The 27,502-nt window shown below is 38.9% G+C and overlaps 1 protein-coding gene across 3 annotated transcripts in view; it reads left to right on the forward strand.

The window, feature by feature from the left end:
- The first annotated feature begins 584 nt into the window (after window positions 1–584).
- The window catches only part of NSRP1 (nuclear speckle splicing regulatory protein 1), a 57,568-nt gene continuing 30,650 nt past the window's right edge, over window positions 585–27,502 (forward strand). The window contains exons 1-2 of one of the 3 annotated variants that reach the window (XM_047757686.1): window positions 585–640; window positions 1,850–1,943. In XM_047757686.1, coding sequence (XP_047613642.1) covers window positions 621–640; window positions 1,850–1,943 — 114 coding nt within the window. In that variant the 5' untranslated portion in view covers window positions 585–620. The other 2 variants (XM_047757687.1, XM_047757688.1) reach the window with 2 other exon arrangements.

Raw genomic sequence — 27,502 nt, forward strand, 5'->3', positions numbered from 1 at the left:
AGAATCTTTTTAAAAGTATCATAGAAGACTTTAATCCTATACCCACCCAGTAGTACCATGATATTGTTATTAATCATTTCTGTCCGAATATGAGATACTTAGCATAAGGATTTTGATCTTCTGCAAATTATCCTGAGCCAGATATACGCAAAAGGAATATCTCAGGGGAAAAAAAAAATCCATAGCCTAGGGCAGTGGTTTTCAAACCAGAGTATCAGAATTAGCTCGAGGGCTCCTTAAAATTCAGATTGCTGGGCCCCATCCCAGAGTTTCTGATTTGGTGGGTGTGAAATAGGGTGGGAAATTTTGCATTTCTAACAAATTCCTGGATGGTGCCAATGCTGCTGGCCCCAGGACCACACTCTGGGAATCACTGGCCTAGAATTTTGTCATTCCTTTCTTCCCACCGGCTTGGAGGCAGTCCCTCGGTTTTCAAACAATGCCGAAAGCCAAGCCCGAACAACCTGGCACCCAGCTGCACCAAGCAATTGAAAATACGAACTCAGCCGGTAGGCGGGTTCCAGGCCGCCTAAGGCCGCGCGAGAGTTCACGTGACGACGCTCTTAACCTGCGTCAGCGTCACGTCGGCGTCGGCCACGTTCAGCGGAGACGGGAGCAAGATGGCGATTCCGGGCAGGCAGTGAGTGATCCGGGAGTTAGGGTTAGGCTGGGGAGTGAGACACCACGGCGACTGTGACTTTGGCCGAGGAGTAAAAATGCTCTGGAAGTGAAGGGGCTGTGTCGTCAGGGATAGAGACGGGGGAAAGCGAGAAATTCTGAGGAACATATATTCCCATCCCCCCCCCCCCCACATTTTCCAGGATGGAAGCCCGAAGTTTGAGGGAGAAACTTGTGAGGAAATAAAGGAAGTTAGGCTGAGGGGCAGAGAGCGAGACTTTTCTATTTTCCAAAAGCTCGGTCTGAGGCCCCTCAGTCTTGCTTCCTACCCCGCGCTTGAGTTTCTCCCCGGTTGGATGCTTTCAGGGGTAATGAGAAGAGACAATTCCTGGCTTTCTTAGAGGGCCTTGTTCTCCTTGGCAACTCAAGTTCTGATTCCCGCCCTCCCTTCTCGGTTTAGGAATGTTGTGCTGAGAAGCCACAGAAAAGGGTAGGCATATAGGAAATTGGGGCATATATTGCCGCAAAAGAGAAATGTTATATCTTCTTGAAAGTTTTACTTTTGATGTACAATTCTCAATTTGGATACGGCTTCCCGTGGTTTCTGTATCTTAAAGGCCAACGTGAGAAACTAAATGAGTTGTATCTGATGGGATGGTACTTTCAGGTGCTCCAAGACAAAGCAAGTGGGCTTAATAAAGGGTAATGGGAATTTGCCCATGGCTGTTTGGGTTTCTCAGTTAATGTAACCTTCAGAAGTTTTTTCATGGGTGACATTAATCTTTATCCAATAACTTCTTTAAAATTGTGTGAGCACTCAGTAGGGGAGAAAATAATTTTTTTTCTTTACTCTTGTTAGACCATGAGGATACTTTAGAGTGTTTTTCTTTGTAGTGGACATCAGCTGAGCTTTCCACTAACATGTTCTTTTTAAAATCTTACTATCATTTCACCATATAAAACATTTCTGAACTCTTCATTCACTTCTTTGGTTAAAATGGTATTTTGATTTTGGCCGGTGACCACAAGTAATCACTTAGAGTAATAATTATAAAATCTTAGCGCATATTAGAACTCTGAGATGGTTGAAAATGAGAACCAGTGTTATATGTTCCTAGACTATATAACATGTTTTGACTTGGTAGTTTCATCTGAAAGAGATAGTGGATGTATTATTTTTTAAAGTTTAAACATAATGGTGTAATTTCTATTTTAAAAAAAAAATATGCAGGTATGGGCTTATTTTGCCAAAGAAAGCACAGCAGTTGCACCCTGTTTTGCAAAAACCTTCAGTGTTTGGGAATGATTCTGATGATGATGATGAGGTAAGGGAACCTATGTTTTTCTACCGCATTGTTGGAAATATATATTTTTTTAAAAAATTGAACTTGTGAATTTGATGTCTTTGCTTGCTTTAGTTGTCAATACAGTATATCTAGAATATTATTTACACAATTATCAAAAATAATATTTAAAGAAGAAAGCGCTGTTTTTTTTTGATACATGAGTAATTAAGAGATTTTCTTTTCTGAAGCTATGAATTTATTTATAAGCAGTTATACAAAGTACTTTCAGATAACTAATGTTGATATAACAAAATTGTTGGTGTAAAGATCCCTGGAAATGAGGTATTAAGATGTTGCCAATTTCCTAGAATTTTTATTAGCAGAGAGGTTTCTTTTGAGACTACTTTTGTGGTTATGCAGTGTCTACTAAATGTAATTCCTCAGTTGGAATTATGATAGTTTATGAAGTTAGCATGGCTAGCACTATAAGAACAGCTAATAATGAACATTTTATTTTTCAGTAGCCAAAACAGTGTTTTCCTATGAAGCCCACAATTAAGCAATTTATAAAGCCCCCAAATGTGTGCTTTTTTAATACTTTAGTCATTTTCTGTATTTCTGAAAGAGCTTTCTATCAATTAATATGGTACTTCCTTTGCTCTGACAAAAAAATAGGTTCTCTTTCAGTTTTTACTAATTATATAATACCATAGTTAGGTAATTGAACATCTTTGATCCTTTGCTTTTTTCATTCTGATGAAGAAATAGACTCCAGATGGCTTACCTTTGTAAAAGTTGAGGTATAATTTATGTATAATGAAACCATGGATTTTAAGTGTAGTTTGATGACTGGAGAAATATATATGTCCCAGTCAAGATGTAGAACATTTCCCACTCCCTTGACAGTTCTTACGCACCCCCTTGCAAATAGTTTACATTCTGCCCAAGACAACTTTCTCATTATGGTTTTGATTTGCAGTGATGGCCAGTGATGCATCATCTTTAGAGAAATGTCTCTTCATATCAGTTACCTATTTTTTTGTGTTTGTCATTTGTTATAAGATTTCTTTATATATTCTAGATACAAGTCGTTTATTATAATTTTCAAATATATTTCTCCTATAGTTTGCCTTTTCATTTTCTTGATATGTCCTTTGAAGCACAAAAGTTCAGTTTTGAGGAAGTCCAGTTTTTTTTTTTTCCCTTAAATTGCATTGTATAATCCAAAGTCATGAAAATTTATATATATATGTTTTCTTTTAAGAATTTTGTAGTTATGGAGTTCCCGTTGTGGCGCAGTGGTTAACGAATCCGACTAGGAACCATGAGGTTGCGGGTTCGGTCCCTGCCCTTGCTCAGTGGGTTAACGATCCGGCGTTGCCGTGAGCTGTGGTGTAGGTTGCAGACGCGGCTCGGATCCTGCGTTGCTGTGGCTCTGGTGTAGGCCCGTGGCTACAGCTCCAATTAGACCCCTAGCCTGGGAACCTCCATATGCTGTGGGAGTAGCCCAAGAAATAGCAAAAAAAAAAAAAAAAAAAGAATTTTGTAGTTTTAGTTCTTAAAATTAGTTCTGATCCATTTTTAGTTAATTTTTGTATATGATATGAGACAGAGGTTCAATTTCATTCTTTGCATGTGGATGGATTTGCATGTTGTCCCAGCACCATTTGTTGAATGCTCTTTCACACTGAATTGACAGCACCCTTGTGTTTGTTTTTTTTTTTGTCTTTTTGCTATTTCTTGGGCCGCTCCCGCGGCATATGGAGGTTCCCAGGCTAGGGGTTGAGTCGGAGCTGTAGCCACCGGCCTACGCCAGAGCCACAGCAACGCAGGATCCGAGCCGCGTCTGCAACCTACACCACAGCTCATGGCAACGCCGGATCGTTAACCCACTGAGCAAGGGCAGCGATCGAACCCGCAACCTCATGGTTCCTAGTCGGATTCGTTAACCACTGCGCCACGACGGGAACTCCCCTTGTGTTTGTTTTAATATACAAATAATTTTTAAAGTCACTCATTATGGACACAACAGAAAAATATGACATTCTTAGCTTTTTTTCTTTGTCTTTTGTCTTTTTAGGGCTACATCCAAGGTATGTGGAAGTTCCCAGGCTAGGGGTCTAATTGGAGCTGTTGTTGCCGTCCTACACCAGAGCCACGGCAACACTGGATCAGAGCCTCGTCTGCGACCTACATCACAGCTCACGGCAAAGCCGGATCCTTAACCTACTCAGCGAGGCCAGGGATCGAACCTGCAGCCTCATGGTTTCTAGTTGGATTCGTTTCCGCTGTGCCATGATGGGAACTGCTGGCATTCTTATGTTGTAGTTTCACATAAATCATCCTGGCAAACCATGTAATACAAAGCAGTGCATACCCCAATCTGAGAAGGCTGGATTTATACAATTGATCTAACAAGTTTACTCATGTGATTGCTTTCTTTTCCATTGTGAAATGAGGCTAGTGTTAGCTGGACAGTGGGTACACAAGAAAAGAAAGGCCTAGGGCCATTTTGTTCTCCCTCCCACCCTCCCTCCTTTTATATAGAGCGGCTTTAATGCAGAGAGTTTGTTACATGTGTGGTCAGAGACTTGAGAAGCCACAAGAGGGTGGTGAAGCAACCCCGAGATTAGCAGGTAAAAAGCAAGAAGTGATAAATGGAGGGATACAGGTAGGGGTTGGGTCTTGGAGGCCAGGGGCTAGAGTTACCTGGTAGGAATTGGACTTTTCCAAAAGGAATTGAGCTACTGGGGAGATTCATCCTTAGGTAGGGAAAAGGCAGGGAGAAATACCTTGTCTTTTCCCTTTCTCTTACCCAATATACTATCTTTTTTTTTTTTTGTCTTTTTGCTATTTCTTTGGGCTGCACCCGCGGCATATGGAGGTTCCCAGGCTAGGTTTTTCAGAGCTGTAGCCACTGGCCTACGCCAGAGCCACAGCAACGCGGGATCCGAGCGGCATCTGCAACCTACACCACAGCTCACGGCAACGCCGGATCGTTAACCCATTGAGCAAGGGCAGGGACCGAACCCGCAACCTCATGGTTCCTAGTCGGATTCGTTAACCACTGCACCATGATGGGAACTCCCCCCAATATACTATCTTTGTCTACTGTTGGTAGAATCCAGCCAGAAGCCAGCTGACAAGGGAGCTGCAGCTTAGTTCTTAATAAGTAGGGAATATAAAACTTCTTTAGCATAATTTCCTTAGCTCTAAAAAAACATCAGTCTTGTGAATTCCAGCTTATCCTTGTATATTATTTAAATTTTAGGTTTAAATATTAAACTTCTCTTTAAAAATTAATCAGTTTGTAGGAGTCTCTTGTGGCACAGCAGGTTAGGAATATGGCGTTGTCACTGAAGTGGCTTGGGTCACTACTGTGGCTTGGGTTTGATCCCTGGCCTGGGAACTTTGATGTGTGGTAGGTGCAGCCAAAAAAAAAAAAAATCAGTTTAAGCAACAATAAAATTATTATTGTTTTGGAAATTTTTTTGGAAGATAGTTTATGGTTCTTTTCCTGAGGAGGGCATTCGATATACCTAGAGAAGGGCTTCTATGAAGCAAATCCATTTATTCTTCTTTTCAGCAGTTCAGCAGAAGCAATTAAGAGCCCAGATTCAAGATCAGACTTTGCTTCCAGTGGTCCAGCAGAGGGGGCCCTAGCAAATGAATTCTGTTTTAATACGTGCTTGTATCCAGTTAGTTAAAAAATGGGAGAAAGTGATGGTCCAGCACTTTTAATTATTTAAATAGTTCTTTTTGAAATTATCAGAAATAAATAGAAATAATTATCATTTTGTTCAAAAGTAGAGAAGATGAACAGTTTTACTCCATATAAGTAAGAGTTTATGTTATACTCAAATGCTATTGTCTGATCATAAGCATTTGAGTGGTTTTGCTATAATGATAATGTTTATTTCTTTTTTTTTCTCAAGTCTTTCCTCTCTTCCTATTGCCACCAACCCATCGCTTCTCTCTTGGATTTAAATAGCTCTGTAACTAGTTTCCTCATCACCTCTTTTTCCTCCCATGTATTTCAAGTACTCTTGATAGATTGATCTTCCTAAAGCACAGTTCTAATCACTGTTATTTCCTTGCTCTTGAACCTAATTGTATTTAAAATCTAAACTGCTAATCTTGACATTTTCAAAGCCTTCCCTGTGCTTTGGCTTCAAAATACTTATTAGCATTTTTTCTTAAACTGTACGTCTTTATGCAAAGTACACTGTCAAGTTTGTATTTTCATAACTCTACTTTTTTTTTCTTTTTTTTGTCTTTTGTCTTTTTTTGTTGTTGTTGTTGCTATATCTTGGGCCGCTCCCGCGGCATATGGAGGTTCCCAGGCTAGGGGTTGAATCGGAGCTGTAGCCACCGGCCTACACCACAGCCATGACAGATCCGAGCCATGTCTATGACCTGTACCATAGCCCTCAGCAACACTGGGTCCTTAACGCACTGAGTGAGGCCAGGGATCGAACCCGCAACCTTCTAGTTCCTAGTCAGATTCATTTCCACTGAGCCACAACAGGAACTCCTCATAGCTCTACTTTTCTTCACACTGAAAGTCTCTCCATTCTGTACGTCCACATTACAGGCGTCCTTCAAAACTCAGTGCAAAAGCTGCTGCTTTCACAGTTTCCCCCACTGGAAACAATCTTCTTTTTTTTCTCTCATTAACATCTCTTAGAACACTTAGCTTTCTACACCTTGTATTATAGGTTATTTGCATACAAGTCTTTTACCGTGCTAGAGTTTGAGTTCCATGAGTTAGAATCTAAGTGACCGTGCTGTCTTCTAAGAATGAGTAAAATTATTTACTCAGATGTTCTAGCTGTCTGTATTGTAAATAGCCAGATAGTAAATACTTTAGACTTTGCAAGCTGAGTACTCAGCTTTGCTTTCATAGTGTGAAAGCAGCCATTAAATAAAATGTAAATGAATGTGTTTGACTAGTATGTTCTAGTAAAACTTCCTTTTAGTAATTTCTCTGGAGTTCCCATTGTGGCACAGTGGTTAATAATCTGACTAGAAACCATGAGGTTGCAGGTTTGATCCCTGGCCTTGCTCAGTGGGTTAAAGATCTGGCGTTGCTGTGAGCTATGGTGTAGGTCACAGATGTGGCTTGGATCCCACGTTGCTGTGGCTCTGGCTTAGGCCAGCGGCTGCAGCTCCAATTAGACCTGTAGCCTGGGAACCTCCACATGTTGCGGGTGCAGCCCTGAAAAGCAAAAAAAAAAAAAACCCCAAACAAAAAACTTCTAGGTCTCTCTTTTTTTGGCTGCTCCTGCGGCATGTGTAAGTTCCTGGGCCAGGGATCAAACCCATGCCACAGCAGTTACCTGAGCCACAGTAGTGATAACACTGGTCCTTAACCCACTGAGCCACCAGGGAACTCCCTTAGTCTCTCTTTAAGAGAGAGTATTATGTTAAAATAGGTAAAATTTATTAATTTAGGAGTTTCCATTGTGGCTCAGTGAATTAAGAACCTGACATTGTAGTCACTTATGATGGAGCATGATAATGTGAGAAAAAAGAATGTAAATATGGGAGTTCCCGTCATGGCTCAGTGGTTAACGAATCTGACTAGGAACCATGAGGTTGCAGGTTCGATCCCTGGCCTTGCTCAGTGGGTTAAGGATCCCGAGTTGCTGTGGCTCTGGCATAGGCCGGCGGCTACAGCTCCAATTAGACCCCTAGCCTGGGAACCTCCTTATGCCGTGGGTGTGGCCCAAGAAATGGCAAAAAGACAAAAAAAAAAAAAAGAATGTAAATATGTGTGTGTGACTGGGTTACCTTGCTTTACAGTAGAAAACTGACAGAACACTGTAAACCAGCTGTAATGGAAAAAAATAAAAATCATTAAAATAATAATAAAAAAAAAAAATACCTGACATTGTCTCCTTGAGATTGCAGGTTCAATCCCTGACCTCGCTCAGTGGGTTAAGGATCTAACTTTGCTGCAAGCTGCAGTGTAGGTCACAGATGCGACTTGGATCTATGCAGCTGTTGCACAGGCCTCAACTGCAGCTCCGTTTCAGCTGCTAGCTTGGGAACTTCCGTATGCTGTAGGTGGTGGCAGTGAAACAACAATTTTTGTTAATTTAGTTTTTTTATACATACATATCAAATATGTCAGATAAATGGTAGATGGTAACAGTTATTGCACTTTGAGACTCAAAAGCCATGGTATATAGCCTTTTTATTGATTAAGCTTTCATTTTCATAAGACATAAACATGTATAAAGACACCACTGAAAATGATATTCATGAATACAATGTATTATTAACAGAAAAAAAATAAAAACTATAAGGAAAACATTGAAACCTCAGTAGAAAACTGAGGAGAACACAGTTATAGAAGGAATAGAAATATAAACATTTAAAATAAAATCTTACTGTATCTAAAATATAAATTAGAACAAAAGTAAGTTGCCCTTTTTTTATTTTTACTATGTCAGAAAATAGTTTTAAAAATGATAATGGCAGGAGTTCCCATTGTGGCACAGCAGAAACGAATCCCATAGTATCCATGAGGATTTGGGTTCCATCCCTGCACCCTCTTCTATCAGATTATCTTCTGTCTAGATTATCTTCTGTCAGGTTCTGTTACAAGTGATTGGGTATAGTTCCTTGTGCTGCACAGCAGGTCCTCATTGCTTATCCATTCTAAATGTAATAGTTTGCATCTACTAACCCCAAACTCCTAGTCCATCCCACTCCCTCCCTCGCCCGCTTGGCAACCACAGGTCTGTTCTCCATGTCTGTGAGTCTGTTTCTGTTTTATAGATAGGTTCATCTGTGCCATATTTTAGATTCCACATGTAAGTGATATCGTATGGTATTTGTCTTTCTCTTTCTGACTTCACTTAGTATGAGTATCTCTAGTTGCATCCATGTTGCTGCAAGAGGCATTATTTTGTTCATTTTTATGAAACAGAACTGAGTAGTATAGCTGAGTAGTATTCCATTGTGTATACGTACCACCCTTTCTTAATCCATACGTCTGTTGATGGACATTTAGGTTGTTTCCATGTCTTGGCTGTCATGAATAATAGTGCTGCAGTGAACGTAGAAGTGGGTTTATCTTTTTGAATTATTGTTTTGTCTGGATATATGCCCAGGATTGAGATTGCTGGATCATAAATTTGTTGTATATTTAGTTTTCTGAGGAACCTCCATACTGTTTTCCATAGTAGCTATACTATTTTGCTTTTTATATTTTTCTGTATTTTCTAAATTTTCCACAATAGTTTTATAATTGAAAAATATTTTTTAGGCAAAACTTATGGCAGACTTTGAAGATTTCCTATAAAATGCTTAGCTTCCAAATCATAATAAAATATAGAAGGAAGTAATAGGTAGTTCCTATCATGACTCAGTGGTTAATGAACCTGCCTTATATCCATGATGATGCGGGTTCCATCCCTGGCCGCGCTCAATGGGTTAAAGGTCTGGTGTTGCCGTTAGCTATGGTGTAGATTGCATCTGCAGCTTGATCCGTGTGGCTGTGGCTGTGGTGTAGGCCGGCAGCTACAACTCTGATTTGACCTCTAGCCTGGGAACTTCCATATGCTGAGAGTGCAGCACTTAAGAAAAAGAAGACAAAAGGAAGAAACACATTTCATCTGATAGAAGACATAGGAAGAAACATTATTAGGACTATTTAAAAGCATGAAGTAAGATGAAATAAGCAGAATACATAATGGAACATATATGTATGGGTGTATAAAACTATATGCATATATAATTAGAAAATGAAAATTGGTTTGTATTTTTTTTGGTGACAGTATGCACTTTTTTCTTTTTCTCAAAATCAGTCTCTTTTTTTCTTTCCAGGCCCGCACTAATGGCACATTGAGGTTCTCAGGCTAGGGGTCAAATCGGAGCTATAGCTGCCGCCTACACCACGCCACAGCAACTCGGGATGTAAGCCATGTCTGTGACATACACCACAGCTCACAGCAGCGCCAGATCCTTAACCCACTGAGCAAGGCCAGGGATCGAACCTGCATCCTTATGGATACTAGACAGATTTGTTTCCGCTGATCCACAACAGGAACTCCTTAAAATTGTATTATTTCATTGTTATAATTTTGAAGAACAGAAGGAAATTAGTGCTTTAAAACATACGTGACTGTAATTGTATATTCCCAAAGTTAGAAACACTGGCAAATTATCACATTACATGATGTACTTTTACTACTTTCTCTATTAATCTTTCTCTACTTTAATTCCAACCTTTTAAAAACACTTGAAGTTCCTTTTGTGGCTCATCAGGTTAAGAACCAGATATAGTGTCTATGAAGATTTGGTTTTGATCCCTGCCTTACTCAGTGGGTTAAGGATCCAGTGTTGCCACAAGCTGTGGCGTGGATCACAGATGCAACTTGGATCTGGCATTGCTGTGGCTGTGGGGTAGACCTGCAGCTGCAGCTCCGATTCAGCCTGTAGCCAGGATCTTCCATATGCCACAGATGCAGCTGTAAAAAGAAAAAAGAAAAAAAAAAACCACTTTCTTGAATAAATATAGTAGTCTTCATATCCATTTTTCCTAATCAAAAGCGAATCTTTCTTTAGTTAGATACCTGTTTATTGGAGTTCCCTCGTGGCTCAGTGGTTAACGAATCTGACTAGGAACCATGAGGTTGCGGGTTCAGTCCTTGCCCTTGCTCAGTGGGCTAAGGATCTGGTGTTGCCGTGAGCTGTGGTGTAGGTTGCAGACGAGGCTTGGATTCCGAGTTGCTGTGGCTCTGGCGTAGGCTGGCAGCTACAGCTCCGATTGGACCCCTAGCCTGGGAACCTCCATATGCCACGGGAGCGGCCCAAAGAAACAGCAAAAAGACAAAAAAAAGGCAAAAAAAAAAGAAACCTGTTTGGCTTGCTATTGATAAGAAAAAGTTAATAATTTTAATCTCTCTGAACATTAGAGTACATTTGTTCAATAAAGTGTTTTTAGTTATGGTTTTTCAGCAGTTATTATTTTGTAATTTCCTATTTTTTTGGATATAATCTAAAAAATGGTTTGAGTAAATGACAGTTTTATATAGCCATTACAGTGAATTAATTGTGCAAATGGCGGGAAATTTGGGTTATTCTAATGATGGCTAAGAATATTTTACACTTCTCATATGCTACTAGACTGAATTCCTAGAAATTCATGATACTGAATATACCTAGTAACAGTATAAGCAGTGAAAGATTTTAAGTAATCGTGTGGTTTTGCTAAAAATTTATCCTGTAACCTGCTATCCATGAGTGAAATAGAAATGGAAGAAAATGGAAGAAAAGAGCAAAGGACACTAAATGATAGAATTTTTTTAGGAATGGGAGCAATGGCAAGATAATTCTGTTCTCCCATTAGGGTAAGAATGTTACAGAATGGCTGAGATAATCCAGATTATGAAGATGAGATGAAGTAGGAATTTTTGTACTGGGAAAGAAATGGTGATTATTAATCATGAGTCCTCATAGATGTAAAGTTGCTTTGTGACTCTCTGGTTAAATCTGTGCGATTTTAGCCAGTTATTTATGTTGGCACATGGATGAATTAGTTTTTAAAAGCCTTTTTTTGGTCTGAAATACAATGCACAAGCATTGTTCTGTTTTCCCACTCATAGGTTTTTTTTTTTTTTTGAGTGTTTTTTTTTTTTTGAGTGTTTTTTTTTTTAAGTAATTTCTTTTCATTGGTATTCTTTATTTGGTGAGACATTATTCTCATGCTTTAGTTTTTTTAAACATGGTTTACTTTAGTTCTTTGAACACATTTATCCTGTGTGTGGATCATGCTTTCTTGTTTTCTTGTATGTTTCATAATTTTGAGTTGAAAACTAAACATTCAGAGTAGTAGAGGAGTTGCCATTGTGGCTCAGCAGATTATAAACCCAGTATTATCTCTGTGAGAATGCCAGTTCAAACCCTGGCCTTGCTTGGTGGGTTAAGATTTGGCTTTGCCACAAGCTATGGTGTAGGTCACAGATGCAGCTTGGATATCTGGTGTTGCTGTGGCTGTGATGTAGGCTGCAGCTCCAGCTCCAGTGTGACCTCTGGCCGGTGAACTTCTTTTTTTTTATTTTTTTATTTTTTTTTATTTTTTGTCTTTTGTCTTTTTGCTGTTGTTGCTATTTCTTGGGCCGCTCCCGCGGCATATGGAGGTTCCCAGGCTAGGGGTCTAATTGGAGCTGTAGCCACGGGCCTACACCAGAGCCACAGCAACGCGGGATCCGAGCCGTGTCTGCAACCTACACCACAGCTCACGGCAACTCGGGATCGTCAACCCACTGAGCAAGGGCAGGGACCGAACCCGCAACCTCATGGTTCCTAGTCGGATTCGTTAACCACTGCGCCACGACGGGAACTCCCCCGTGAACTTCTATATGCTGCACATGCGACCATAAAAATAAAATAAAAGGGAGTTCCTGTTGTGGCCCAGCAGAAATGAATCTGGCTATTATTCCTGAGGATGTGGGTTCGATTCCTGGCCTCACTCAGTGGGTTTTGTATCCAGCACTGCCCTGAGCCGTGGTGTAGGTTGCAGATGCAGCTCAGAACCTGAGTTGCTGTGGCATAGACTGGCAGCTGTAGCTCCAATTTGACCCCTAGCCTGGGAACTTCCATATGCTGCGGGTGCTGCTCTAAAAAGAAAAAGAAAAAAAAATACAGTAATAGAAAGTGGTGGCGTTCCTACTGTGGTGCAAGGGGTTAAGGACCTGGCATTGTCTCTGCAGTGGTTTGGGTTGCTGCTGAGGCTCAGATTCAGTCCCTGGCCTGGGAACTTCCATAAGCTGTGGGTCCAGCCAGAAAAAAAGAAAATGGCAACTCTGGAAAACAGAACTTCTTCCTCCTCCCAAGATTTGCTTTTACCGTTTTTCTATTGTTTTTTTGTTGTTGTTGTTTAGTGATTTCAGTGAACTAATCTTTTAATTTATATTTTGTAATTTTATTGGAATATAGTTGACTTAAAAAGTTGTGTTAACTTCAGGCATACAGCAAGGTAAATCAGTTATACATGTATCCATTACTTTTCAGATTCTTTTTCCATCTAGGTTATTATACAGTATTGAGTAAATACTGTACAGTAGGTCTTTGGTCTTTGTTTATATATGTTATATATAGTAACATATATATATATATCTCAGTCCCAACACCCTATTTGTTTCTCCCATGTTTACGTTTTGGTGAACATAAAGTTTGGTGTTGAAATCTTTGGGTCTGCTTTTTTATGGTTGAGTAATATTCCACTATGCACTTTTGGTGGATATTTAGGTTGCTTCCATGTCTTGAGTGTTGTGAATAGTGCTGTGTTGAACACTTGGGTGCATGTGTCTCTTTAAATTGTGGTTGTGTCTGGATAAATGCCCAGGAGTGGGATTACTGGAACATACGGTAGTTCTATTTTTAGTTTTTTGAGGAACCTCCATACTGTTCTCCAAAGTGGTTGACATTACAAAGGGTTCCCTTTCTCTAAACATTCTTCAGCATTTATTATTTGTACATTTTTTGATGATGGCCATTCTGGCTGGTATGAGGTGATATCTCAGTAGTTTGTTTTTTTTTTTTTTTGTCTTTTGTCTTTGTTGTTGTTGTCGTTGTTGCTATTTCTTGGGCCGCTCCCGCGACATATGGAGGTTCCCAGGCTAGGGGTTGAATCAGAGCTGTAGCCACCGGCCTACACCAGAGCCACAGCAACGCGGGATCCGAGCGGCGTCTGCGACCCACACCACAGCTCACGGCAACGCCGGATCATTAACCCACTGAGCAAGGGCAGGGACTGAACCCGCAACCTCATGGTTCCCAGTCAGATTCGTTAACCACTGCGCCACGACGGGAACTCCATGTTTTTGTTATTACTGATTTAATTCTAGCACCTGTGTAGTTCTAATAGTATACCTGATGATCCATTTGGATTTCCTTTGTAGACAATCATATTGTCTATAAATAAGGGTAATTTTATCTTTGCAGTTCTTTTGCCTCACATTTATTTCTTTGTATGATTATGAGTGTGTCGTCTTATATTGCTTAGAAGCTACAATGTAGAGATAAGTAGAAGCAATGATCGTAACAAACTTTTATGTAGCTGACTTTAATGAAAAATGCTTCTAAAATTTCTAAATTAAATATGTTTGCTTTAAATTTTAGCTACTATTTCTAGATTACTAGGAATTTTTATCATAAATGAGTATTAAATTTTAATTATTTTAGCATCAGTGTGAACTTAAATTTTTTGAGTGAATACACATTTTTGTATTCTGTATTTTGTGTTCCTTGGTTTTTTACTTAATTTGTTTCAGTGCACACTACTAGTCCTTTTACCAGTCAGTCCTTTCCATTTCTGAGGTCTTCAGCTTAATTTCATTGTTGAGTAGTTTTTCAACATGTGGTCATAGGAGTATTATTTCCTAAATTCTTAGCTGTTAAGGAATGATTGATTGTCTGTTCTTTTGTCACCTAAGTAATCTATCTGAATGGATATAGTAGTTCTGCAATAACAATTTATTTCAAAATCACGTAGACATTAGTCATTTTGCCTGGACTGAATGTTATAATAAGGAAGTACAATACTATAGTTATTTTATCCCAACTTTCAATGACTGACTTTTTTTATTGGCTTGGACAGATGGTGAGTATTTTCCTTCTTTCTTTCTTTCTTTCTTTTTTTTTGGTTTTTATGGCCATACCCACGGCATATGGAAGTTCCCAGGCTAGAGGTCAAATTGGAGCTACAGTTGCCGGCCTCTGCCAGAGCCACAGCAACACGGATCCGAGCTGCATCTGCCACCTACATCACAGCTCACAGCACTGCCAGATCCTTAACCCTCTGGGTGGGGTCAGGGATTGAACCCACATCCTCACGGGTCCTAGTTGGGTTCGTTACCACTGAGCCACGATGGGAACTCTGAGTATTTTCCTTATATCGTTTAAGTTCAGTGTGTTTTGGTGCAATTTTATTTATTTATTTATTTATTTTGCTGCACCTGCGACAAATGGAAGTTCCAAGGCCAGGGATTGAACCTGCATCACAGCAGTGACTTGAGCCATAGTAGTGACAATGCTGGATCCTTAATCCACTGAGCCACCAGGGACCTCCTGGTGCAAATCATTCTGAGTTATTTTTTTCCCCCTGGGAATACATTATTGCCTTTTCCCTAAATATATAACTATTCTTTCATTTCATAGAAATTTACTGTCATCATATCAATACTTTTTCTGATCCATTTGTTTTTTACCTTTTATCTTTTTGGAGAATCACCTTCGTCTTCCATATCGTCGTGCATTCATTAGTTCATTCAACAAATATTTAGTGATTCCCTGCTCAGCAAGTGAAATAAAACAAAGCTATTGCCCTTCTGGAGCTTACATTGTAGCAGGAGGAAAAAGGTGATAAACAGTTTACCTAACAGATTAGTATATTACAGGTTAATTTAGAAGATAAGGATCAAGAAAATGTAGAGTCTGGTAAAATGAAAGCATTAGATATTTGAGAGAATTACTGTCTTTTTTTTTTCTGCATCAATCATGATTATTTTAAATGTCTTTTTTGCTTCTTGCTATTTCTAGTTAATTATTAGCTCTACTGGTGTTGTTAATGATGTCTTGTTTGTTTGTTTAATGTCTGCACCCACACATATGGAAGCCAGGGATTGAATCCCATCCACAGCTGTGACCTGCACCACAGCTGCAGTAACGCAGTGCCGGAGCTTTTAACCCACTGCTGCAGTCACATTCTTAACTCACTGTGCCACAGCAGGAACTCCTATATTTACTCTTATATGTGACCAGTTCCTGTGACCAAAAAGCTCGTCATTTTCTCAAACTTGGGAGCCTCAGTGCTCTTGATTCCTGCCGATGCAGATTTTTAATTCACTGCCCCACAGCAGGAACTCCATTAATGGTATTTTCATCCTCAGTGTATTTTCTTAGTTCTGCAGTCTTCTTTTCCATTCCTTTTATTGTTCTATTATATGATCATTAACTCCTTTGATTTAATTCATGATCTTAGTTCAAAGAGTTTGACAAGGGAAGAGAAAGGAGGAGATGGAGATGATAGAAGGAATAATGTTGAGAGTTGGTGGAAATTTCCTTTTTGATGTTTTTTTCCTGGGATGGAGATGATTTGTGCATGTTTAAAAGGGAAGAAGACAAAGGAAAAGGAGAGATTTTATGCCAAGGAATCTAAGCTGTCAAGAAGTAAATTGACCTATGTCACACACAGAATACTAGGTAAATAGAGGAAGAATTTGAACCCAGAAGATCTGTCTGATCCAAAGTCTAGCTTTTAAACATTATAATGTACTCCCTCTGAAAGGCAGTTTGTTTGTAATGGTGTTTTGTTTTTATTTTTTATTTATTGCTTTTTAGGGCCACACCTGTGGCATATGGAAGTTCCCAGGCTAGGGGTCTTATTAGAGCTGTAGCTGCCAGCCTGTGCCACAGCCACAGCAATGCAGGATTCAAGCTACATATACAACCTACACTGCAGCTTGCAGTGATGCCAGATCCTTAACCCACTGAGCAAGGCCAGGGATTGAACCCATATCCTCACAGAGACAGTGTTGGATCCTTGACCTGCTGAGCCACAATAGGAATTCCTAGTTTGGGGTTTGTTGTTTTTTTGATTTTTTTTTTTTGAATAGTTTTATTCCACAGTTTTCATTGCTTTAAGAGGGGAATTGAGAAATTTATGAAGTGGCTTTTACTTAGCAGTTATTGAAAGAGAGTATTACTGACACCAGTTTTTGATGTGGGCCAGATATTGTAGATACGCTGTTGTATCTCATGATCCCCATCCATATGGCTAAAATCTCTCTAAACTTGTATACAGATAAAAAGCTATAATTCTGAGTTTTGGACCTAAGTTCTTTTTTATAGATAAACACAAACAGTTTTGCATATTCTGTTTCTATTAAGTGGAAGGGTTTTTTTTTTGTTGTGTTTTATTTTGTTTGTCTTTTTGCCTTTTCTAGGGCTGTACCCGCAGCATATGGAGGTTCCCAGGCTAGAAGTCTAATCGGAGCTGTAGCCACCAGCCTACTCCAGAGCCACAGCAATGTGGGATCCGAGCTGAGTCTGCAACCTACGCCACAGCTCACAGCAACGCTGGATCCCTAACCCACTGAACAAGGCCAGGGATCAAACCCGCAACCCCATGGTTACTAGTCGGATTCGTCAACCACTGTGCCACGATGGAAACTCCCTGTTTTTTGTTTTTTGTTTTTTTGTATTTTAGGACTGCATGCATGGCATATGGAGGTTCCCAGGCTAAGGGTTGAATCAGAGCTGCAGCTGCTGGCCTACACCACAGCCACAGCAACACCAGATCTGAGCAGCATTTGCACCCTATATCACAGCTCACGACAACACCGGATCCTTACCCACTGAGCAAGGCCAGGGATTGAACCTGTGTCCTCATGGATACTAGTCAGATTTGTTTCTGCTGAGCCATGAAATGAAAGTATTTTTTATAAAATAAAGTATTATGAAAGTATAAATGAAAGTATTTTTTATAAAATAAAATTTTAAATACTTTTTAAGTTGTTTTTCTGTGGTGAAAAATAGACTAAATTTTCCCCTGTTTTTGACCATCTTATAGATTGAGTGAAGATTGTATCCTATTCTAGTTAGAACTCTACCAAGACTTTACCATTTTAAAAAAATCAGGTCACTGTTGCAACTGTCACTTGTAGTATATAAGTCACCAGTTCTATGGTCAGCATTTGAATCCATAGCATTAATGGTGGTGACAGTGATTCTACCTGTGGGAACATTGGACAGTTTACTGTCTGTGTGTCCAAAACTGGGTTGGAAAGAAGAAGTGTGTATGTGTATGTGTAAACTCTAAAAATTGTGTGTTGAAGTTTTATCTATTCATTTTCTTTCATTATAGATAATGGGCATTTACAAGTAATTCCTGTAAAAGAAGGGTATTTATTATTATGACAGGATGAGAACTACCATTCCTTGCTGTCCCTCCTGATATGAATTGACTCATTTTTATATAAAATCAAGAAAGCATCAATTTCAGAGCATCTTTCATTTGATAAAATACAGTAATATTTAGTGTTATTGTGATGATTACATGAGCTAATTCATATAGGCTAATTCTTAGAGCAATACTTAACATACAGTAATTTCTCAAATATTAGTTTTCTTATTTTCTGTCCTATTACATTTATCAAGACATTACAGTGCTAGAGCAGTGAAATAAAATGGCTTTGGAGGAGTTCCCCTTGTGGCACAGTGGAAACAAATCTGACTAGGAATCATGAGGTTGCAAGTTCGATCCCTGGCCTCGCTCAGTGGGTTGGGGATCCGGCATTGCTGTGAGCTGTGGGGTAGGTCGCAGCATGGCTCAGATCTGGCTTTGCTGTGGCTCTGGCGTAGGCCAGCAGCTGTGGCTCCAATTAGACCCCTAACCTGGTACAGCCCTAAAAAGACAAAAGACCAAAAAATAAAAATAAAAAAAAAGACACCTTGGAGCAAGATTGGGAAAAAAAAATCAATGGACCAGAATAAAATAGTCCAAAGAAACAGACCCACATGTTTTTGCTATTAAGTCACACTGACCTTTGGTTTTCTTTTCTTTTATCTGTTGTTGGCTTAGCATTCTGTCTTTTTTCTTTTCTAGAACAGTGGCTCTCCAGTTGTAATATGGATAACTCTAGTATCCTCAAGATCCTTTCATTAGGGCTGCAAAGTCAAAACTTTTCGTGATGATATTAAGACATGCTTTTTTTAAACTCTCGTTTTCTAACACATGTATGGTAGAGTTTCCTAGATACTGCATTACATGTGAATTGCAACAAATTGAACACAGAACAGTTTGATAGACTCCAGCAATCTGTGGTTAAATAGATTTGCAATAATATAAAACACTGTTCTTACTAAAGTAAGTGCAATAAAAAGTATAGTTTTGTATAGCTATTTGTTATAAGACATTATTGATATGAAATGGCTATATTGCTGCTTTTCAACAAATGGATAAATATTTAAAATTTCTGTTTTGGAGTTCCCACTATGGCAAAACAGGATCAGCAGTGTCTTGGGAGTGCTGGGGATGAAGGTTCGATCCCTGGCCCAGCACAGTTAAGGATCTGGCGTTTCTTGGATTTGGATCTGGCGTGGGGTGGCCAAAAAAGAAAAAAGGAAAAAAACTTTTTTTGCTTTCTAATATAGTAAATATTGATGGGTGTAATTCAGATGAACAAAAGCTCTTTGGGTCCACAGTAATTTTTTTTTTTTGTCTTTTGTCTTTTTTGTTGTTGTTGTTGTTGCTATTTCTTGGGCCGCTCCCGCGGCATATGGAGGTTCCCAGGCTAGGGGTTGAGTCGGAGCTGTAGCCACCGGCCTACACCAGAGCCACAGCCACGCGGGATCCGAGCCATGTCTGCAACCTACACCACAGCTCACGGGAACGCCGGATCGTTACCCCACTGAGCAAGGGCAGGGACCGAACCTGCAACCTCATGGTTCCTAGTCGGATTCGTTAACCACTGCGCCACGACGGGAACTCCGGGTCCACAGTAATTTTGAATGTAAAAGTGTCCAGAGGCCAAAACATCTTAGAGCCTCTGCTGTAGAACAGTTAACAAGGTATGTTTTTAAATGTTTTAAGTATTTTAAAATGCACAGTGATCTTTTGCATTTGTTTCCTGACTTTCAGATTTTTCCTTTTTGAAAAATGTTTTATGATTTCTACTTTTTCAGCTAATTTTGGTTATTTGTGTTTTCCTAAGTGATCATTCATTTCTCTAGGGATTTGAATTATATTTGTAGAGAATTTTAATAATAGCTAAAATGCTTTCTAAAAATCTCTTCTAAATGTAATTATGTCTCCTTTTTTTCCTGATGTTGTTTGTTATTTCTCTACCTTTTTCTTTTCTTTTTTCTTTTTTTTGGTCCTTGTCTTTATAGGGCCGCACCCGCGGCATGTGGGGGTTCTCAGGCTAGGGGTCTCATCGGAGCTGTTGCTGCCGGCCTATGCCACAGCCATGCCAGATCCTTAACCCACTGCTCGAGGCCAGGGATGGAACCCACAACCTCATGGTTCCTAGTCAGATTCGTTTCCTCTGCGCCACGACAGGCACTCCCTCTCTACCTTTTTCTTGATCAGACCTGGCAAAAATTTGCCTGTTATGTTACCTTTTCAAAGGATTCGCTTTTTGATTATTGGTCATTCACTATCTTTTAGTTTTCTATTACATTGATCTCTGTTATTTCCATATAATCTTTCTTTGTGCTTTGTTTATTCTCTCTTACACTCTTCAGTTGAACATCTTTTTCTTTCCTAAGGAATTTATTAATGGCTATAAATTTTTCTACAGTCCTGCTTTGTATGCCATAGGCTTTGTTATTGCTAACCTCATTTTATATTTTTAAAGAAGTAGTTCATAACTTTTGTGTTGATTCTCTTTTTTTTAATGCAAGAATCATTTAGAATTGTATTTTTAACTTCTAGAGATACAGCCATTTCCTTCCAGTTTGCTGTTTTTAATCCTAATGCATTTTGCCTGGAACATGATCCATGTAACTTTCGCTTTTTGTAATGTCTTGACATTTTCTTAGAGGCTCAATGCAGATTTTGTGACTGATCCATGAATATTTGAAATGAAAATTTTTTCTGTTTTCTTTAAATGAAGTGCTACAATACTTGTACTGTAATAAACATTTGTATACATATTTGTGAATATATATTCATATTTCTATGTATATTCATGCATTTACTTAATGGACATAAGCAAGTTGGCTGTCTGTTGTGAGTCTTTAAAATTTTTTTAAATATGACTCTCCTTAGGTGGGGCTTATGCTCTTTGGTTAGCTATGGTTTCTGCCAGTCCCTCTTGGTTACTATAGGCTGTATCTCTCCGACTTCAAAATGAGTTTATATTCCCTATCCAGACTTAAGTGTATTGTTCAAGTCTACACCCTTTCTCACTTGTTATTTATCTATTTGATTTTATTCTGAGTATGGTATAGTAGTTTTCCACTATGATTACTGTTTGTTGATTTCTTTCTTTTTAAATGTTTTATTTTTATATATTTTGAACTGTGTTAATTACATGAAGATTCATTTAATGTATCTGTGGTTGTTCCTTTTTTTGCCTTGACTTCAGTTTGTTTATTTTCAGTTTTTCTGAATTTTTGTTCATTCATTTGTTACTTTTTTGTGTGTCTCTTGGATGTAGTGATGTTTTGTTCTTCTAAATAGTTGATTATGATGTTTGGACTTACTCCTGTCATTTTATGTTTCCTGTTTACTTTCTTTTTTTTTTTTTTTTGTCTTTTTAGGTCCATACACACAGCACATGAGGGTTCCCAGGCTAGGGCTCTAATCGGAGCTGTAGCTGCAGGCCTATGCCACAGCCATAGTAACGTGGGATCTCAACCACATCTGCAACCTATACCACAGCTCACGGCAATGCTGGATCCTTAACCCACTGAGCGAGGCCAGGGATCGAACCCACAACCTCATGGTTCCTTGTCAGATTTGTTTCCACTGTGCCACGACGGGAACTCCTATACTTTCTTATTAATCTTATTTATTTCTTGTTTTCTCTTTTCTTCTGTTTGTTGGATTAAGTTTTTGTTGCTGTGATGATGGTGGTTGTTTCACTTTACTTTCTCTGGGCTTTTATGTTCTATTAATGTTTACACTTAAAATTTTAGCACAATAATTAAATTATTCTAATGATGTGTAGAATAGTCATATCCTTAGACAAGTGAAGAACCTTAGTGAGTTTTTTTGTTTTGTCTTGTTTGGTTTTTGGCCACATCCATGGTATGCAGAAGTTCCCAAGTCAGGGATTGAGCCTGCGCCACATCAGTGACTTAAGCCACTGCAGTGACAAAGCTGGATCCTTAACCCACTGAGCCACATGGGAACTCTGAACCTTGGCAGTTTTTTGTTTCCCTCTTCTGTTTTTTCCTCTTTCTCTAACTTATATTTTTTGCATTTGAGATTTTAGTTGCTTGTATTTTTTTTAAGAGTATATGCATTGTTGGTTTCTGCATCCTACTTCGTTGTACTTTCATTAGGATCTTCTCAATTCTTTTTTTTTAATTTTAATTTTTTAATTTTTTTTTCCCACTGTACAGCATGGGGACCAAGTTACACATACATGTATACATTCTTTTTTCTCACATTGTTCTGTTGCGATGTAAGTCTCTAGACATAGTTCTCAAAACTACACAGCAGGATCTCATTGTAAATCCATTCCAAGAGCAATAGTTTTCATCCGATAATCCCAAGCTCCCGATCCCTCCCATTCCCCCCCCCCAGCAGCCACAAGTCTATTCTCCAAGTCCATGAGTTTCTTTTCTGTGGAAATGTTCATTTGTGCTGTATATTAGATTCCAGTTACGAGTGATACGGTATTTGTCTTTCTGACTTATTTCACTCAGTATGAGAGTCTCTAGTTCCATCCTTGTTGCTGCAAATGGCATTATGTTGTTCTTTTTTATGGCTGAGTAGTAGTCCCTTGTGTGTGTGTGTGTGTGTGTGTGTGTGTGTGTGTGTGTGTATGTGTGTATAACACATCTTCCTAATCCGATCATCTGTTGATGTACATTTAGGTTGTTTCCATGTCTTGGCTATTGTGAATAGTGCTGCAATGAACATGCGGGTGCAAGTGTCTTTTTTAAGGAAAGTTTTGTCCGGATATATGGCCAAGAGTGGGATTGCTGGGTCATATGGTTGTTACGTATAGGTTTCTAAGGTATCTCCATACTGTTCTCCATAGTGGTTGTACCAGCGTACATTCCCACCAACGGTGAAGGAGGGTTCCCTTTTCTCCACACCCCCTCCAGCACTTGTTATTTGTGGACTTACTAATTTTTTTTTGTTTTTCTGTCTTTTTGCCTTTTTCCTAGGGCTGCTTCTATGGCATATGGAGGTTCCCAGGCTAGGGGTCTAATCGAAGCTGTAGCCACCGGCTACACCAGAGCCACAGCAACACGGAATCTGAGCCGAGCCACGTCTGCAAGCCTACACCACAGCTCACAGCAATGCCGGATCCTCAACCCACTGAGCAAGGCCAGGGATCGAACCTGCAACCTCATGGTTCCTAGTTGGATTTGTTAACCACTGAGCCACGACAGGAACTCCTATTTGTGGACTTATTAATGATGGCCGTTATGACTGGTGTGAGGTGGTATCTCATGGTAGTTTTGATTTGCATTTCTCTTACTCAGTTACTTTTTTTTTTTTTTGCTGTTTCTTGGGCCGCTCCCGCGGCATATGGAGGTTCCCAGGCCAGGGATCGAATTGGAGCTGTGGCCACCGGCCTACGCCAGAGCCACAGCCACGCGGGATCCGAGCCGCGTCTGCAACCTACACCACAGCTCACGGGAACGCCGGATCGTTACCCCACTGAGCAAGGGCAGGGACCGAACCCGCAACCTCATGGTTCCTAGTCAGATTCGTTAACCACTGCGCCACTGCGGGAACGCCCCTTATTCAGTTAATTCTTTTAGAGAGTATTGGTGGGTGATAATTTTTGAATCCTTGCAGATCTACATGTGTCTTTATTTTGCCTTCACTCTTGGAAATATAAGCTCCCTACAGAATTCCAAGTCAAAATTATTTTCCTTCAGAACTTTGTTTTCCTTTTACAGCCGCTATTTACAAATACAGGTTCCTGGTATTAGCCTGATTCTTTGTAAGTAATCTTCACTCTCAGCTTGCTTCCCAGGTGATGTTGGGATTTTTTCTTTATCCTTGGTATTCTAAAATTTCATCAGGCTGACTCAAGCTCCTGTGTTCACTATTCTCAAGGGCCGAAATGAAATCTTTGTGTTTACCTTTTCCAAAAATAGCACCATGTAAGGATCACCCGTGTTGTTGCTTCCAATGCAAAAACCCCAGTTAATTTATCTTTGTCTTTTCCTGCTCTTTGTATCCCCTACCTTTGGGCCATTCCCATCTTTTCTAGCATTCCACCTGTGGGCAGTTTGTTTCTTTCAGACTTGTTTCTGGGTTTCTTATCTTTGTCAAGTCTCCAGTCCATTGAAAGTACCCCTTCTTGTTTTCTAGCATAATTATGAATTTCTTTTCTGTCACTCTAAGGGTTTGAAAGAGGAGTTGGCTGCAGCCTGTTTTAATTTGCCACCTTAAACCAGAAGCTTTGTATTGCTTTCCTAGCTCTGAGATCTTAAGCAAATTGTTTAATCTCTTAGTTTTAGTTCCACATTAAAAAAAAAAATCTCTTTAATATCTAGACATTTATGTTAAGGATTAGAGGTACTTTAAGTGTCTAGTGTAGTACATAGCACAGGGTAGGAGTATAATAAATGGTAGCTTTATTGCTACAATAAAAATAATATCTTTGTGTGCAATAACTGTCTTCATTAATCATTAGTTGTCTGAAAGTTTCTTGTGCTGTCTCCATTCCACTTTGTGTTAGACTGTCATGTGTGATAGCCTGGCTTTTTTGTGACTTTTTTTTTTTTGGTCTTTTTGTCTTTTGAGGGCTGAACTTGCAGCATATGGAGGTTCTCAGGCAGGGGTCTAACCAGAGCTATAGCTGCCAGCCACAGCCACAGCAACACCAGATCCGAACCACATCTGTGACCTACACCACAGTTCATGGTTACACCATATCCTTAACCCGCTGAGTGAGGCCAAGGGTCGAACCTGCAACCTCATGGTTCCTAGTTGGATTCGTTTCTGCTGCGCCATGACAGGAAATCCTTTTGTGACTTTTTAATAAAATCTTGATCTCCATTTTGGGTTGTGGCCATTAGCTAAGAACCATTATATTAGAGTAAATTTCTATAAAGAAGGCAGTAATAACCATAATTATGTTTTTGTGTTATTATTTTATTTGATTTCTATACAATTTCATTGTACACTTTTTATTTAACATTTTTAACTGACGTTTCTAATTAGAAGATGGTAAAAACTTTACTTCTAAATTTGCTGTTAAATAACAAAATTAGCTTTCTATTTTTCTAAAACCATGGGCTTGTCCTTCATATACTGACAGCTTTGATATTGCCTATTCTGTTTTCACCAACACTTAAAAGAAAGTTTTCCTTTATTTTCATGTTGTGTTTCAGTGTGTGTAGTCAGACAAAAAGCAATAATCCCCCATCTCATTCTTGGATTTATCAAAAGCTGAAAATAAAATAGATCAGATCACTTTCTGAAACAAAATTACTTTATTAGTTTAGTAATAATTTGAGGTTACTTGAAAGATAAGAAGCAGCATTTGGGAGGAGATTCATTTCCTGTCTTGGGGCTTTATCTGCAAGAACTACATCTTCAGTGTCAAGAGATGGTGTATTTATAACTGAACTCTAATAAAGTCTGTACTGGGGATGCTGCACACCTGACTTGGTCATTGTGATTATATATTAGGTGCCTAACTGTTGCTTGTCTTTGAAAAAAAATACATTACCAAGTATATTTCATTAAAATTTGGCCTGTGTGGGGAGAATTAGAAGACCTTCAACTATTCATTATAAGTGCGCTGGATATTACCAACATGGTTAATGATATTCTTGGGAAGATAAGTGGAATAAAATTGTAGTTTTCCTTTTATTGCTGAATTAAGAAATAATTGGAAGAGGTGTTAATTATGATAAATGTTTTTACTAAATCTTGTAAAATATTTTCCTACCACACTTTTTGACAGATGCAACATAGAATATTGAGAACCATGTTCTGAGTTGTGTTCCTTTAATCTGTATCTTACACTATATGTGAATGTTAAAGGACTGTATTTTCCGTTTGAGCAGTTCAGAAATTACACTTGCTTTATACTTCTCCCACTTTTTGCTGTGTCTTTTCATCACAGAGAAATCGTCACTTGAAACAGATAAGATTGTTATTTCAGGACTGCATCCTTCATGACGTTTTCATCTTTATCTGTGTGCTTCTGCACGTGTGTGTTGTCTTTCTGGAACTGTGACGTTTCTAACGTGCAGTAGGCTTTTTTGAAACATATAGAGAATTGTTAGTCATAGTTCTCATTCCAAGGCACCTTTGTTACCAGCCTGCACAAGGCTCTTGTTTTATTTAACAGTTTATCTCATCATCCCCTCTCCCATTCCCTTTTAAACAGTGGTGTGTGTGATATATATGCTTAAATATGTATCCTGTTGTATTTTGGTGTGTTGAGTGTGTATATTTTATATATAAAATATCATTGTATTATAGGTTTCATTGTTTCAGTCAGTACTATATTGTATACATTTAGTTGATTTTACCTGCAGAATATTACATTTTATTTTATCGCATTCCCTCAGAGATAAACATTTAAGTTATCTTCAGTTCCCTGCTATCTATCACAACAACACTAAAAAACATTCTTATACATGTTCCAGTAAAAAACAAGTAGAAACCAAAGGATTTCTTTGGATTTTTGGATCAGGGAGTATATAGGTACATGATTTCACTAAATACTGGCAAATTGCTTTCTTGAATGAGTTTGCATTATTCATTGGTGGTCGTGGTTTCTTCATCTTGTTAAATAAAACTTAGTAATTTTCCCCATTCTTAGTTGTTCTCCTTTGCATTTCATTGATTATTAATTATAAGGCATTTCTTTTATGTAAATTTCTCATTCATATCCACTGCCCTTTCTATTGTATTTCCTGTCTTTTTTATTATTTATAAGTCCTTAATATATTTTGGATAGTAATCTGTTGTTATTTTTGGCATTGAAGATCTCTCAGTCTATTTTTTTATGGACCCTGTAGTAAAGATTGCTAATAATTCACATAAATCAGTTTTCTCCTTTTGAAGTGACAGAATTTAAGCTGGGCAAATAAATCTCAGCTGTATTTTCTACTTTATCATTAGCTAATTGAGTCCATGACAAATTTTGCTAATCATATATGGGCAAAAGTATTATGTGCACTCCTAGCCCAATATGGACTTCTTTTTTACCTTATTGTAAGTTGGAATATGGGTGTTTATTATTTTGGGCCATGACCCAAGTTTCTCTATACCCTTGTGACAGCTGAAAAGAGCCTGGGTTTCTGAGTGACCATGTGGAATTGAGAGCTATCTTGCCAGACTGGACTGTCCCCTTGGAACAATAATCTGAAAGAGAAACAAACTTAAGTGCCATATTTGAGAGCTAATTTGTTTGTTATTGTAGCTTAAATTGACTGTAATGTCATGGCCTTTATAAAAAGTAAATTCTCTTTGATGTGGTCATATCGGTTATCAGTTCCCTATATGGTTTGTGCTTAGGTCTTATTTAAGAAGCTTTTTGGGAGTTCCCTTGCATTTCAGTGGAAATGAATCTGGCAAGTACCCATGAGGATGCAGGTTCAATCCCTGCCCTCACTCAGTGGGTTAAAGATCTGGTGTTGCCATGATGTGGTGTAGGTCACAGATGAAGCTTGGATCTGGCATTGCTCTGGCTGTGGTGTAGGCCAGCAGCTTCAGTTCCAGACCCGTAGCTTGGAAACCTCCATATGCTGCGGGTATGGCCCTAAAAGGCCAAAAAAAAAAAAAAAAAAGGCTTTTTAGCATTCTGAGGCTTTCCCTTTATTAGATTTATAATACTTTTTACATATAAGTCTTTAGTCCATATTGAGTTCAATTTTTATATATGTTGCGAGGTAGGTAATCCAAGATTATTTTTCTTAGAATG

The sequence above is a fragment of the Phacochoerus africanus genome, chromosome 14 (genome assembly GCF_016906955.1).
Source record: "Phacochoerus africanus isolate WHEZ1 chromosome 14, ROS_Pafr_v1, whole genome shotgun sequence".
NCBI classification, from domain to species: domain Eukaryota; kingdom Metazoa; phylum Chordata; class Mammalia; order Artiodactyla; family Suidae; genus Phacochoerus; species Phacochoerus africanus.